At 38.3% G+C, this 13,924-nt stretch overlaps 2 protein-coding genes across 2 annotated transcripts in view; one reads left to right on the forward strand and one right to left on the reverse strand.

Moving 5' to 3' along the window:
• The window catches only part of LOC106880381 (thioredoxin 1), a 32,844-nt gene extending 29,304 nt beyond the window's left edge, over positions 1-3,540 (reverse strand). The window contains exon 1 of the mRNA XM_089366488.1: positions 3,095-3,540. The gene's annotated coding sequence lies outside the window, so the exon portion shown is untranslated. The remainder of the gene's footprint in view (positions 1-3,094) is intronic.
• On the forward strand, positions 1,716-13,902 carry LOC106880389 (GDP-fucose protein O-fucosyltransferase 1). Its single transcript, XM_014930301.3, has 8 exons — positions 1,716-1,960; positions 4,056-4,150; positions 6,282-6,459; positions 9,951-10,050; positions 11,211-11,406; positions 11,830-11,960; positions 12,785-12,890; positions 13,393-13,902. The coding sequence occupies exons 1-8, from the start codon at positions 1,762-1,764 to the stop codon at positions 13,552-13,554; spliced, it is 1,167 nt and encodes a 388-aa protein (XP_014785787.1). The 5' UTR covers positions 1,716-1,761; the 3' UTR covers positions 13,555-13,902.
• Positions 13,903-13,924: the final 22 nt, after the last annotated feature.

Genomic DNA, 13,924 nt, shown 5'->3' on the forward strand with positions numbered 1-13,924 from the left:
AATCTCTGGAAACTCTACCGACTTTAGCTAAACAGAAGATTTTATTTTTATACATTTATCTGATTTCCGATATTGGACATTGTCCAGCTGGATGACGATTTGTTGCTAAAAAAAAAAAAAACCATGTTGTGGTTGGTTTGCAGATATTTTTACTATTCTCTCTCTGTTTCTGTTTTTAGACAATAAATAATAAATACGTATATTGTCTTTCGCACACAAACATACGTATATCTGTCCATTACTATTTCAACCGAATCCTCTCTGGTAATGGCACAATGAAAAATTGCACCCACTAAGACTATGAGGAGCATTTGACGGAAACTTAATTAAATGGTGCTCTGTTGGTGACTACGATGAATTTTCCAGTTGAACCAATCAACAGAACAACCTACCCATGAAATTAATGTACAAGTGGTTGAGCACACCACAGGCATATATACCCTCTCTCTATTACTACCTTTCCCTCAGACTAATACTTTTTGCAACCTTCTCATTTTAGCAGATAATTCGCCCAACATCCCTCAGGGTCACATTATAGATTTTTATTGAAATCCAATTAGCCTATTATTGAACTGGATGTTAACGTAACATGTATGCAAAGTTTCGTGAATATTGGTTTGTTGGTTTAGGCACTAAGATGGTAACAGTCAGACAGACAGAATTGCCATTTATATATATGTGTGTGTGTGTATGTATCTTTGTGTTTGTACCCCACCACTGTTTGAGAACCGGTGTTGGTGTGTTAACGTCCCTGTAACTTGGTGGTTCAGCAAAACAGACCGATATAATGAGTACCAGGCTTTAAATAAAAAAGCCCTGCAGTTGATTTGTTTTATTAAAACCCTTCAAGGCGGTGCCCCAGCATGGCCGCAGTCAAATGACTGAAACAAGTAAAAAAAATCCTTTCCAGAGGTCTCTCACGTACTACTCCTTTATTAAATGTTTCTATAAGTAGTATCTGTGCAGATGAAGCCATCACATTTGCACAAGATTACTGCTTCCCTGCGGAGGCACAATGGCCCAGTGGTTAGGGCAGCGGACTCACGGTTGTAGGATCACGGTTTCGATTCCCAGACCGGGTGTTGTGAGTGTTTATTGAGTGAAAACACCCAAAGCTCCACAAAGATCCGGCAGAAGGTGGTGGCAACTTTCTCTCACTCTTTCTTCCTGTTGTACTTGTATTTCAAAGTAGCCAGCCTTGTCACACTCTGTGTCACGCTATCGTGTCTGTGTTTATTCCCCCCTCCCTCCACTATCGCTTGACAATCGATGTTGGTGTGTTTACATCCCTGAAACGGAGTGAGATATATCAGTTGTTCGGAAAAATTCAAAGCTTTGGAATTTTTTATAGATAACCGACCCGAGGAATCGTTTCTCCACGATCTTTAGGCCACGTTACGGTGCTAACCGGCCTCATCAGTCATTATTACATTTATAACAGATTTGGAGGAATTAGATGAAAGTTCTCCAGTAGTGTTCTTTCATGCAAATAAATCATGCTATTTTTAAAATTTGCCACCAAAATCTTATAAAATGACTATATTCTAAAAATAAATGTTTTTAGTTAATTATTCATTTTGAGACGATTAAATAAACATCACTATATTATCATTTTTTTTAATGATGTAGTGAAGAGGGGGGAAATTATAACAGTAATAACTTGTCTTTTAATTATTATTATTATTATTATTATTATTATTATTATATATGTGTGTGTGTGTGTGTGTGCCTCCCAACCCACATCTACACACACAGGCTGACATGGCGTGTTTCGCCCATCTTCCAGTCTCTCGACTTTTCCGTCGTCTTCGGTGGCAAGAATACGCATATTTATTGACCTTTCTTTTAGAAATTTCACTGAAAGTGTCTGCCGATGATGTCACTGCGGATCAATCAAAAAAACTTGTGAAGACTTTCGTCTGGGACGAACGTGGATATTTGATCTATTGTCCCTGCATGGGTAAGAGCGTATCTATATGCATGTACACACGTGTGTCTGTATGTTTATATGATTGAGTATGTGTGCGTACGTATCTGTTGTGATAGTCAATACCAGTGACCTCTCTTATCAATCTGTAATTTTTATTTATATGTTTTCCAAAGTACTGAACCGTAAATGTTTCTTCTTTGTTGTTTTCTCGGTAATTGAGAACAGCAAATGAATTCTTATTTACCTTTGCTCGAAATAAAAAAAAACAAAAGTCCTAAACTTCGGCAATTTCCGTCAACGCCTGCCATTACGCGAACGTCGTCTGTTGGTATAATTGTACTTTAACGTCTTAAATTCATACAAACCCAACGAACGAAATTAATTATCACAGTGGAAGCCAAATTTTATGGTTAATGTTTACATCTTGACTAACTTTTTATAGTTAACCAATTTTATTCATTCCTTATTTTTTAATGATTACTAACAATAAACTGTGGTGGTGGGGAACTTAATTATCGTAATTCAGCAGAAACTTATTAAAACTTTCTTTTAGTATTAATTATTAACGCTAATTAGGGGAATTTTTTTAAAAAATAAGTGGCAATTTTTAAACATTGCTTAACATGAATTAATTGAGTTCAACTTCCTGATGTTAGTTCAGCAACAAAATATTGTCAACGTGGAATTGAATGGATCCTCGTCGGTTCCGTTTATGATTATTTGTTCGATCAACTGAACAATGTTTATTTATTTACCATAATAAAAGCACTGACACGTGTACCCTTAACCTTTCCTAATGCACCACACTGGTACATGTTTATTCCTTTTACAAATTAAAGCGCATACCATAACCCTAACCCTGTTTCAAAATAATTTTAATACCCTTTTTTGTTCTGGTTTTTAGATATATTAAAACTTTTTTTAAAAAAGCTGATGGCTTTCCATAACGCTCTTAGTTCTAATCATGAATAGAAAATGGTCGAAAATCGCTGGTTTTAAACGATGGTTACATCGGGTAGATCGGTGTTCGCGACTGAACAACACTAAGCATACAGTTAAACATGATTTAGTATCGCCGCACAAGTCATATAAAGTTGTTAGTGAAGTACAAAATATCCACGAAGAATCAATAACATGGAAGAAATAACAACAGGGTGGACTTACGCAGTTGTTGAGTGGTTTCTTCTGATTTCTTGGATATCACTCGAGTCCACCTTGGGTCCACTTGAGCCTTACATGTCTGGCCCAGTAGAACTGGTGCTTTCAATATTCTGCGATCGTTCATTCTACTCCATTCTCGAATTTCCTTCCTTTCAGATATGTTTCTGCAACAATATTCCTAGCGTGGATCCTTTCATGGCCCTCCATGTCATAGCTAGTCCTTTCTTTTCCATAGTGGTCGATGTCTCGCCTGCATAAGGGTAGGATGGTATTATTGAAGAGATTGTTATGCAGGGTCTTGACCAATCTGTTCCTTGAATACATATTTAATTAAGGTAAATACCTTCCACCCTGCTCTTATTCCGTGTGAGATTTCATCATTAATCTGGAGTTTGGGTGACAAAGGACCGAGACAACTACTGTGCTTTAGAAGATCTGCCCAGCAAAGTGAAGTTCAAGTCCATGACTCCTCCCTCTCCCTCCAACCACCGCTGTTCCCCTCCCTCGTGCTCCCTCATGTGCCCACTCAATACTACTCTTCCCTAGTTGAGGGGTCTTGTCCTGCAAGTTACTTGGTAACCTCACTGCTGCTGCGGGTGCCACATAAAAAGCTCTGAGTACTCTCTGCAAAGTGGTTGGCGTTAAGGGAGGCATCCAGCTGTAGAAGCCATGCCAAAGCAGACAGTAAAGCTTTGTGTAGTCTTCTGACTTGTCTGTTCCTGTTAAACCGTCAGGCCTATAGCAGCATGGAAAACAGACGTTAAATGATGATGATAATGATTATGATGATGATGATGATGTCCGCACCTTTAAGTAAGATTCGAATGTATTAGGATAAAATTAAAACTATAAAGATTTAATTTCAGAGTAATTACTTAACGAGATTAAGTAATCTAGCTACAAATGCTTTTCACAAAATTTTTCAAAAATTGTGTCTTTTTTGTCTTTTATCTTCTTTTTCAAGGACGTTTTGGCAATCAAGCAGAACAATTTCTTGGTGCTCTTGGTTTTGCAAAAGCCATCAACCGCACATTAGTCTTGCCACCATGGAGAACATATGTAAGATTTTCTTCCTTTAAATTATTAAGATGGTGATGCTGACCATAACCATCGATATTGTCAGTTTATGTTGATTTTTTTCCATGCTGGCATGAATTAGCTCTGTTCCAGCACAACATTTCATCACATGTTGCAGTCCTTTGCTGTCGGATACAACAAAATAGAAAATCATTTTTCATTGTTGCATATGTCAGGTATTTTAAAATAGGTTGGTTGTTTCTTTTAGCTAAGGTTTTCAACTTTAGTATATAAATATAAAAAGCACTGATGCTGGTGCCACATAAAAAGCACCCAGTACACTCTGTGGAGTGGTTGGTGTTAGGAAGGGCATCCAGCCATGGAAACAATGCCAGAACAGACACTGGACTCTGGTGTGGCCCCTGGCCTTACTAGCTCCAGTCAAACTGTCCAACCAATGCCGACATAGAAAATATGTTCAATGATGATGATGATATCAACTTTACCCCTTTACATTGGGAAATCTACATTCTCTTTCTACTATGGATTGATATGTGTGTATATAAAGAGAGAGAGAGAGATGTGTGTATATGTGTATGTGCATGTTTGTATTTAGTGAGAGCTGTGCGAGCCATGTACAGAGATGCTGCCAGTAAGGTGAGGGTTGGAAATGAGTACAGCAATGAATTCCGGGTAGAGGTAGGGGTCCACCAAGGTTCCGTCCTCAGCCCCCTCTTATTTATCATAGTCCTCCAGGCAATCACAGAGGAGTTCAAGACAGGTTGCCCCTGGGAGCTCCTCTATGCTGATGACCTTGCCCTAATTGCGGAGTCACTATCAGAACTAGAGGAGAAGTTTCAGGTGCGGAAGCAAGGTCTAGAATTGAAGGGCCTTAGAGTCAACCCAGCTAAAACCAAAATCCTAATAAGTAGGAAGGTAGATAAAACACAAACCCCTTCAGGTAGATGGCCCTGCTCAGTATGTAGAAAAGGAGTAGGTAGTAACTCTATAAGATGTACCCGGTGCAAGCTATGGACACATAAGAGGTGCAGCAACATCAAAGGCAGGTTAACTAGCAAGTTAGTTTTTGTTTGTGGCAGATGTTCAGGTGCAATAAAGACTGTAAACAAACAGGAAACAACTTCTATCTCATTCCAGGGTGAAAAACTAGAGGTAGTCGATAGCTTCCGCTATCTGGGCGACCAAGTTAGTAGTGGGGGTGGGTGCGCTGAAAGTGTAGCTGCTAGAATAAGAATAGCCTGGGCAAAGTTTAGAGAGCTCTTACCCCTGCTGGCGACAAAGGGACTCTCACTCAGAGTAAAAGGCAGACTGTATGACGCATGTGTACGAACAGCCATGCTACATGGCAGTGAAACATGGGCTGTAACTGCTGAGTACATACGTAAGCTCGCAAGGAATGAAGCCAGTATGCTCCGTTGGATGTGTAATGTCAATGTGAATACCCGTCAGAGTGTAAGTATCTTGAGAGAAAAGCTGAACATTAGAAGCATCAGTTGTGGTGTGCAAGAGAGACAATTGCGCTGGTATGGACATGTGGTGAGAATGGATGAGGATAGCTGCGTGAAAAAGTGCCACACCCTAACAGTTGAGGGAACCCGTGGAAGAGGTAGGCCCAGGAAGACCTGGGCTGAGGTGGTGAGGCAAGACCTTCGTACATTGGGCCTCACCGAGGCGATGACTACTGAAAGAGACCTTTGGAAATGTGCTGTGCGTGAGAAGACCCGGCAAGCCAAGTAAGATCGTTGCCAGTGCCCCTGGACTGGCTCTTGTGCAGGTGGCACATGAGATGCACCATTTTGAGCGTGGCCGTTGCCAGTACCGCCTGACTGGCTCCCGTAGGATTTTCGAGTGAGATCGTTGCCAGTGCCCCTGGACTGGCTTGTGCGGGTGGCACATAAAAGACACCATTTCGAGCGTGGCCGTTTTCGTACGGGTGACATGTAAAAGCACCCACTACACTCTCTGAGTGGTTGGCGTTAGGAAGGGCATCCAGCTGTAGAAACTCTGCCAAATTAGATTGGAGCCTGGTGTTGCCATCCGGTTTCACCAGTCCTCAGTCAAATCGTCCAACTCATGCTAGCATGGAAAGCGGACGTTAAACGATGATGATGATGATGATGTACATACGCACATGTTTCTGTCTTCTTCACAGAAAAACATACCATTTGATGAATGGTTTCGTGTTGAGCCTTTGTCTACGTACCATTCTCTGATCCTAGCAGAAGATTTCATGGCTTATCTGGCACCAACATACTGGCCCCCTGGTAATCGTACCGGCTGGTGTTTCTCAATAGAAGAAGATAAAACAAAAGATTGTCGGATGAAAGAAGGTAAGTTATTATTACAAAGTCCTCTACGAGGTTTTGTTTTATTTTTCTGATACCAAATGATTTACAGAATGAATATACACACAAACATATGAATATACTATATATACACACACACATATGAATATACTATATACACACACACACACACACACACATATATATATATATATATATACATTATTATTATTATTATTATTATTATTATTATTATTATTATTATTATCATTATTATTATTATTCAGCGTTTTGTAGTTTCAGGCAAACTTCTACTGCATTACCTGCTACACCTCTGTGTTGTTGGGGTGTGTGCTGCATTGTGTTTTTTTATTTATTGGGTGGTGAGTGCAAACTCTTCCTGGTATTGTATTGTGCCAGTGTGTTTTGTTATGGGGTTTGGTTGCAGGTTTTTTTGTGTATTAGTGTTTGTATTGTGTGTGTAATGCAAGTTGTGTTCTTTTGTTGCTTATCTAGCCTGTTGGTGGTTGTTTATTTTATTAGATATTTGCTATATAGAGTGTATCTTTTATTTGTAGATTGTGTTTTTTTTTGGGGGGGGGGTGTTATTGAATTGATGGTGTCTTGCATAGAATGTGGGTTGTTCCTAGTAGGGCTATTGAGGGTCCTGTTATAGCTTTTACATTTTAGTTCCTATGTTTTTTTTTATCATGCCCAATACTCTAGTTATTACTGGTATTATTATTATTATTGTTATTATTATTATTATTTTCTACTGGAACAGGTTTGTAAAATCCATATTTGTAAATAAATATAAGGATGTTAACTTGCTCTCCAGTTAACATTGTTACCTTATTTAGGGCTGATGAAAAATCCATAAGAGACGTAGGCATTAAATAATTACCTACAAATGTGGATTTCAAAATTTTAGGTGGCCCTAACCATGCCAGTTGACTATACTAATAATAACATTCAGCTGTATTGACTACATGCAGCACTCTTCTTTCATTTCTGACTTTCTATGGAAACTTTCAATATCACCTATGTATATATATATATATCATCATCATCATCATCATCATCATCATCATCATCATCATCATCATCATTTAACGTATGCTTTTCATTTTGGCATGGGTTGGACGATTTGACTGAGGACTGGCAAACCAAATGGCTGCACCAGGCTCCAATCTCATCTAGCAGAGTTTCTACAGCTGGATGCCCTTCCTAACGCTAACCACTCCAAGAGTGTAGTGAGTGCTTTTATGTGCCAGTCAGGCAGTACTGGCAACGGCCATGCTCAAATGGTGTTTTTTATGTGCCATCTGCACAGGAGCCAGTCCAACGGCACTGGCAATGACCTCGCTCGAATACTTTTTCACATGCCACCAGCACAAGTACCAGTAAGGCGATGCTGGTAATGATCATGCTCGAATGGTGCTTTTTATGTGCCGCCTGCCTGTGCTGGGTCAGGCTAATGGTCAAAGATTTCCTAACATGGTCATCCTGTCTCTTCATCAGGCCCACAGTACATAGGGATTTGAGAGCAATTTTGGTTGCTATTCCTTGTAGGTCAGATGACTGTGTGTAGGGTTTGTCCATGGCTCGTGTGCAATTGTATATATTTTACTTAGTGATTCATCCATCACTACTTCAGCAATTATGGGGAAGACTATGTTTTGCTGAAGAGGTCAGAATAAGCCAGAAACATGCCCAGAGTTGTGTCTCCAGTACTTTTACTCAGGTAAGTTAGTATTAACATATTTAATGCATGGAGCAATAAAAAAGCTAATTATGACAAAATATGCAGTGATCAAACAATGATATTAATGGCTAATATTATTTTCATGTTTCCATTAAATACATTAGACCACATGGGTTATGTCTCATCAGCAAAGCATAAACTTTACCATTTTTACCAAAGTAATGACTGAAGGATCACTGAGTAAATTTATGCAATTGTACATTTATTAATATAGGAAAATAGAATTTTGTTTTGTTTCAAACATGTTTGCATCTGTTTTTCCATGCTAGACCAGGTTAGATAGATATAGTACTGAAGCATTGTTTTTTCAGCCAGGTACTCTTTGTTCTTTCTATAATCCTTACTTGTTGTTGAGCAAGGGATCTCTTATTTCTACATAGCTTCAGCAAATAATGTGTTAATAGGGGAAATGAAAACAATGTCACTGCTTCTAGCTCAGGGATTTTTGCAGAGAACAAATGTAAACAAACACACAGACAAATATATATATATACAGGTGCAGGCATGGCTGTGTAGTAAGAAGTTTGCTTCCTAACCACATGGTTCCAGGTTCAGTCTTACTGCGTGACTCCTTGGCCAAGTATCTTCTATAGCCTTGAGCAGACCGATGCTTTGTGAGTGGATTTGGTAGACGGAAACTGAAAGAAGCCCATCGTATATAATGTGTGTGTGAGTGTGTTGTCTTTGTGCTTATGTTTGTTCCCTACCACTACTTGACAGCTGGTGCTGGTTTGTTTACATCCCTGTAACTTAGTGGTTCTGCAACCTTTTGAATTAAGAGAGTTGTGTTGATGTGTTGGTTGAGCTACCAATGCACACACCCAACAATGCATGACTTGTGTTCCTTGTGTCACAGAACGACATCAGGTCTGTTAGGTTTGTTCCGAATTGCTGTTTTTATTGGAGTGTTCCACCAGTATTCCTTGTTTTTTAAGGTGTGAATAACTACTGGCTCTGGTATTCCTTTGGTAGAAACGTCAGGTGACGAGCTGGCAGAAACGTTAGCGCGCCTGGTGAAATGTTTAGCGGTATTTCGTCTGCTGTTACGTTCTGAGTTCAAATTCTGCCAAGGTCGACTTTGCTTTTCATCCTTCCGGGGTCGATAAATTAAGTACCAGTTACACACTGGGGTCGATGTAATTGACTTAATCCCTTTGTCTGTCCTTGTTTTTCCCCTCTATGTTTAGCCCCTTGTGGGCAATAAAGAAATAAGAAATGTCAGGGCAATCCTTCCTGCCGATAACATTGTAAATAATCTTTGCAACAACTATATCATGCCTCAGGGGCAGACAGTATGATATGGATGTATGCATGCATATGAATGATGGGCTTCTTTCAGTTTCCTACCTAATCCACTCACAAGGCTCTCCCAACCCAGAATTAAAACAAAGAATACAATCCACTTATTTCTTTATATTGTTATCTTTGTAAGATAAAATCAACATTGACTCGTTATCACTCGTTATCGTCATTTCTGTAAAGGTGATGTAAGTCATTTCTGCTGATTCATTGCTCTTGGTTTCATTTTCTATCATCATCATCATCATCATCACCATCATCGGCAGTGGCAGCGATAATAATAATAATAATAATAATAATCCTTTCTACTATAGACACAAGGAATTTGGGGGGAGGGGGAGGGGTCTAGTTGATTACATTGACCCCAGTGCATAACTGATACTTAATAATAATAATGATAATAATAATTTAACAATCTTTCTGTTTCCTGGATGTGTATATCGTTTTTTTTTGCTTTTGTTTTTACTTCCAGGGAACCCATTTGGACCCTTCTGGGATGGCCTAGGTGTTGATTTTGATGCCAACATGCCTTACACAGTCACTTACCAATTACCAGAACTATGGAAAGAAATGTAACTATATTTCTAACGACTGTTTATTCTTATCTTAATCGAGGCACACACAGCTATGCTTCCTTTTCTTTTCTCCAACTACTTGGTTGCTCATAAGTTTCGCTCCTACTTTATTACTGTATATATATATATATATATATATATATATATATATATATATATATATGAGAGTGTAGCTGCTAGAACAAGAATAACCTGGGCAAAGTTCAGTGAGCTCCTACCTCTGCTGGTAACGAGGACAGCTGTGTGAAAAAGTGTCACACCTAACAGTTGAGGGAACCTGTGGAAGAGGTAAACCCTGTAAGACCTGAGATTTACTTCTTATTACTAGCAAGTCAAACATATTGTTGTTATTTAGCCCTAGGTCAATCCTGATCAAGCACATTGACAATAAGCTGATGACTAAGTTTGATCTATAGGTCATGTCTTCTTTTCTCTTGTATTTGTATCAAACATATTCACTTATTCGAAGCCTTTCACATTCATATTATTCTGTCAAGGATGCTATGAATGGCCCCTAATGGGAAATGGCAGCAACACACAACAAATGAGTGCCTTTCTGGAGACCTACCAAAAGTTAACGAGAAGATCAGGCAAAGATGGCTGCAACTGTCTGGTCACTGCATGTGCCACGTGCCACCCTGAACTGGAAGCACCCAGATTAGTTTTGTGGGACCCACTTCATGGTGATGTAAGAAGAGGAAAACATGGTCACACTTACATCAACGACTTCAATGCAGAAACTGGCCTGCAATGTCTCCAGGACATCAAGGTAGTGATAATGGACTGGGTGGGCTTTGTTGCTGTGGCCCAGGCTGGAACCCAGCCATAATAATAATTATTCTCATTGTTTTGTTTTAATCATGCATTATCTTGTTGCTCTAAGATTTCGATGATGTGATTGTTTGTTTTTAGACTGACATTGTAGTATAGGTGTGAGAGGCCAGATCTGGCCAGTTTAAACAAAAAACTGGTAGAATATTTGGGCCTGATATGGCCAGTTTAAATGCAAAAGGGTTAAAGAGAGTAGCAATGTGTTTCGAGGAGACTTCACTACTACTTCTAGCATGTTGAGTGACCACATAAAAGCTCCTTATGTGTAATTATGATATTTTGTTTATTTATTGTGTATGTTTTATTTCCCCCCCACTTATTTAAAGGTACCCGTCATCTAAATACCCAGTGGTTGCCATGCGTGGAGCCCCTTCCAGTTTCCCCGTAGCAGAGCAGTATGTTTCTTTACACAAATATCTTTATTGGTCTGATGCCATTGAAGCACGGGTCAACGATTACATCGAAGATACATTTGAAGGAAAAGACTTCATTGGGATTCACTTACGGAATGGTGTAGATTGGGTGAGTGATGGAACTTGCTTCACCATTTAATGTCTCTTCACAACAACAACAACAATGTTCGTTTGAGTATGTCGTTCTTCTTCATCTTCTTCACCTTCTCCTTCTTCATCTTTTCTTCTTTCTTTTCTCCATTTTTGTCTTTCTTCTTTATTTCCTTTTCCTCTTCCTCCTTCATCTTTGTTTTCGTTCTCTTTCATTTTTTCTTCTCCTCCCTCTCCTCCATATTCTTTCTTCTCCTTAAACCAGTATGTGTGTGTGTCAGGGCGTGTAATAAGAGCAGTCCTTGTGTGTAATATTTTTCAAAAAAAATTCTATGGTCAGGGGTACAAAAGGAAGCCTTTCTGTAAAGATGTGTGTATTACTGTTTTCATGACTGAATTATTAATACTAATGTTAATTATGGTAATTTTTAATTTTACTTAGGTGAACGCCTGTGCTAATGTTGATAAATACAAGATGACATCTTACATGGCGTCACCTCAGTGTCTCGGCTACAGAGGAAATCGCTTAGTGACGCACCAAATTTGTCTCCCTTCTGCTGATGAAGTCATTAGGTACAGTCAGCCGACTTTTTCTCTTATTGGAAACACATGCACACACCCACACACAATCTCCCACCACACACACACATAAGTATGCATGCACCACTGCACACAAGTGTGTATATATATGTACCATAACATATGTATGTATCAACACATGATCTTGTGCGCATACTACTACACACACATGCACATACACATATGCACATACACACACACACGTGTGTGTATGCATGCATACACACAAATGTGTGTATATATATATATATATATGTACATATACATTGTTGTTGTTGGCACTCCGTCGGTTACGACGACGAGGGTTCTAGTTGATCCGATCAAAGGAACAGTCTGCTCATGAAATGAACGTGCAAGTGGCTGAGCATTCCACATGAGGAAATATTACCTTGCTTGGAGAGACAAATGAGAGTTGTTAACAGGAAAGGCATCCAGCCATAAAAAGTTTGCCTCAACAAATTCTGTTTGACCCTGTGAAAAGATGGAAAAGTGGACACTAATAAATGATGATGATGATGAACAATAAAGTTATACCTTGCCCTACTTTAAACATGCATTTAACAAAACAAAAAAAACCTGTATGAATCACTTAAACGATGTCTAATTTCCTGTTTTCAATTCTTAGAACTCAAAGACTTTGCTTATATCTTGTCATAAGGCTCATTATATCTCTTGTATTTCTTATCCTATCTGTCTGTAGATGATAAAAATAGCTCTGTTTAATTTATTTACAACAGAAAAAAAAAAAACTGAAGAACAAAGCAAGTGAATTTAAGAAGTCTTTTATTGTGGTCTTTTTTTTTACGTCTTTATTTCAGATTAACGAAAACCATTGTTACTGAAACTGGCATCAACATTATCTTTGTTGCTACTGATAAAGACCCCATGATTGAAGTATTAGAGCAACAACTGAAAGCACAAAAGGCAAGTATTATATATAGTTAGGCAAGGTAGGCAGTGCCTACCTGAATAAAATAGATTCGAAAGCAACATTTTCCTTTTATGGCAAAATATGCACCTAATTCAATATAATTTGGAAGGTTACTCTGATTATTACGCATAAAATGCAAAATGTTTTATATTTTCATAGATTAGGTAGGCATAATTCGTCCCTGCTTTTCAATCTCAGTATTTAAGCAATGCACAGTAACTGCTGTAGTACACGTGCTGTGTACACTCCAACAACATGTTCTGTATGTGATATAAAGGCAGAAGTGTTAAATTCATGTGGTGAATAAACTGTCGTTTAAATTATGCAAAAATGAAAATAACACTGATGTCTCATTTTAACACAACATTCTTCTCATTTTTCTCTTTTCTTTCCCTTTTTGTTTGTTTCTTTTTTTCTTTCTTTCCTGTCCCTCTTCCTTTCTTTCCTTATTTCTCTTTCTTTAAATTTCAACTTTTTTTTCTCTTCCCGAAACAGGTGCAAGTATTCCATCTAGATCCATGGTTACCACAACTGGATCTTGCAATCCTGGAGAAATCAAAACATTTTATCGGAAACTGTATTTCTTCCTTTTCCTCATTTGTTGCTCGGGCCCGACTGCGAGAAAACGCACCAACATCCTACTGGGGTTTCAGTTAACCTTAGTTATCTATTTATACAACCACCCGTTGTGTCTTATTTGTTCATGTTTGTTTGTTTGTCTCTTGAGTGATGTTAAGCAAATTTGGTCCGTCACATTGGAAGAAATGTCAAATTCTCTGAAAGCCAAAGCAGAAGATCAAATACCAGTGAAAACCAGATGGAATAATATTTGCACATCTGACGTTCTTGGATAAAGTTTTTTTATTTCTTTTTTTTTTTTTTGTGATTTGTCATTTCAATGGATTGGTAAATTTAAAAAAATTTTTGTAACAGACAAAAATAAAAAAACAGAAAGAATATTGATAGTTATAGGAATTTTAATAAAAAGTTTTTAAAAAATTAAAATTTTTTGTACATAATGTTCTTT

The sequence above is a fragment of the Octopus bimaculoides genome, chromosome 19 (assembly GCF_046866305.1).
Source record: "Octopus bimaculoides isolate indiv1 chromosome 19, ASM4686630v1, whole genome shotgun sequence".
NCBI lineage: Eukaryota > Metazoa > Mollusca > Cephalopoda > Octopoda > Octopodidae > Octopus > Octopus bimaculoides.

What these genes read in the sequence shown, in the direction of transcription:
- LOC106880389 (XM_014930301.3), top strand. Translation starts at nt 1,762, where the DNA reads ATGGCGTGTTTCGCCCATCTTCCAGTCTCTCGACTTTTCCGTCGTCTT. An exon ending in TGCCACCATGGAGAACATAT is followed by an intron (nt 4,151 to 6,281) that starts GTAAGATTTTCT and finishes TCTTCTTCACAG; the next exon opens with AAAAACATACCATTTGATGA. An exon ending in TCTGCTGATGAAGTCATTAG is followed by an intron (nt 11,961 to 12,784) that starts GTACAGTCAGCC and finishes TCTTTATTTCAG; the next exon opens with ATTAACGAAAACCATTGTTA.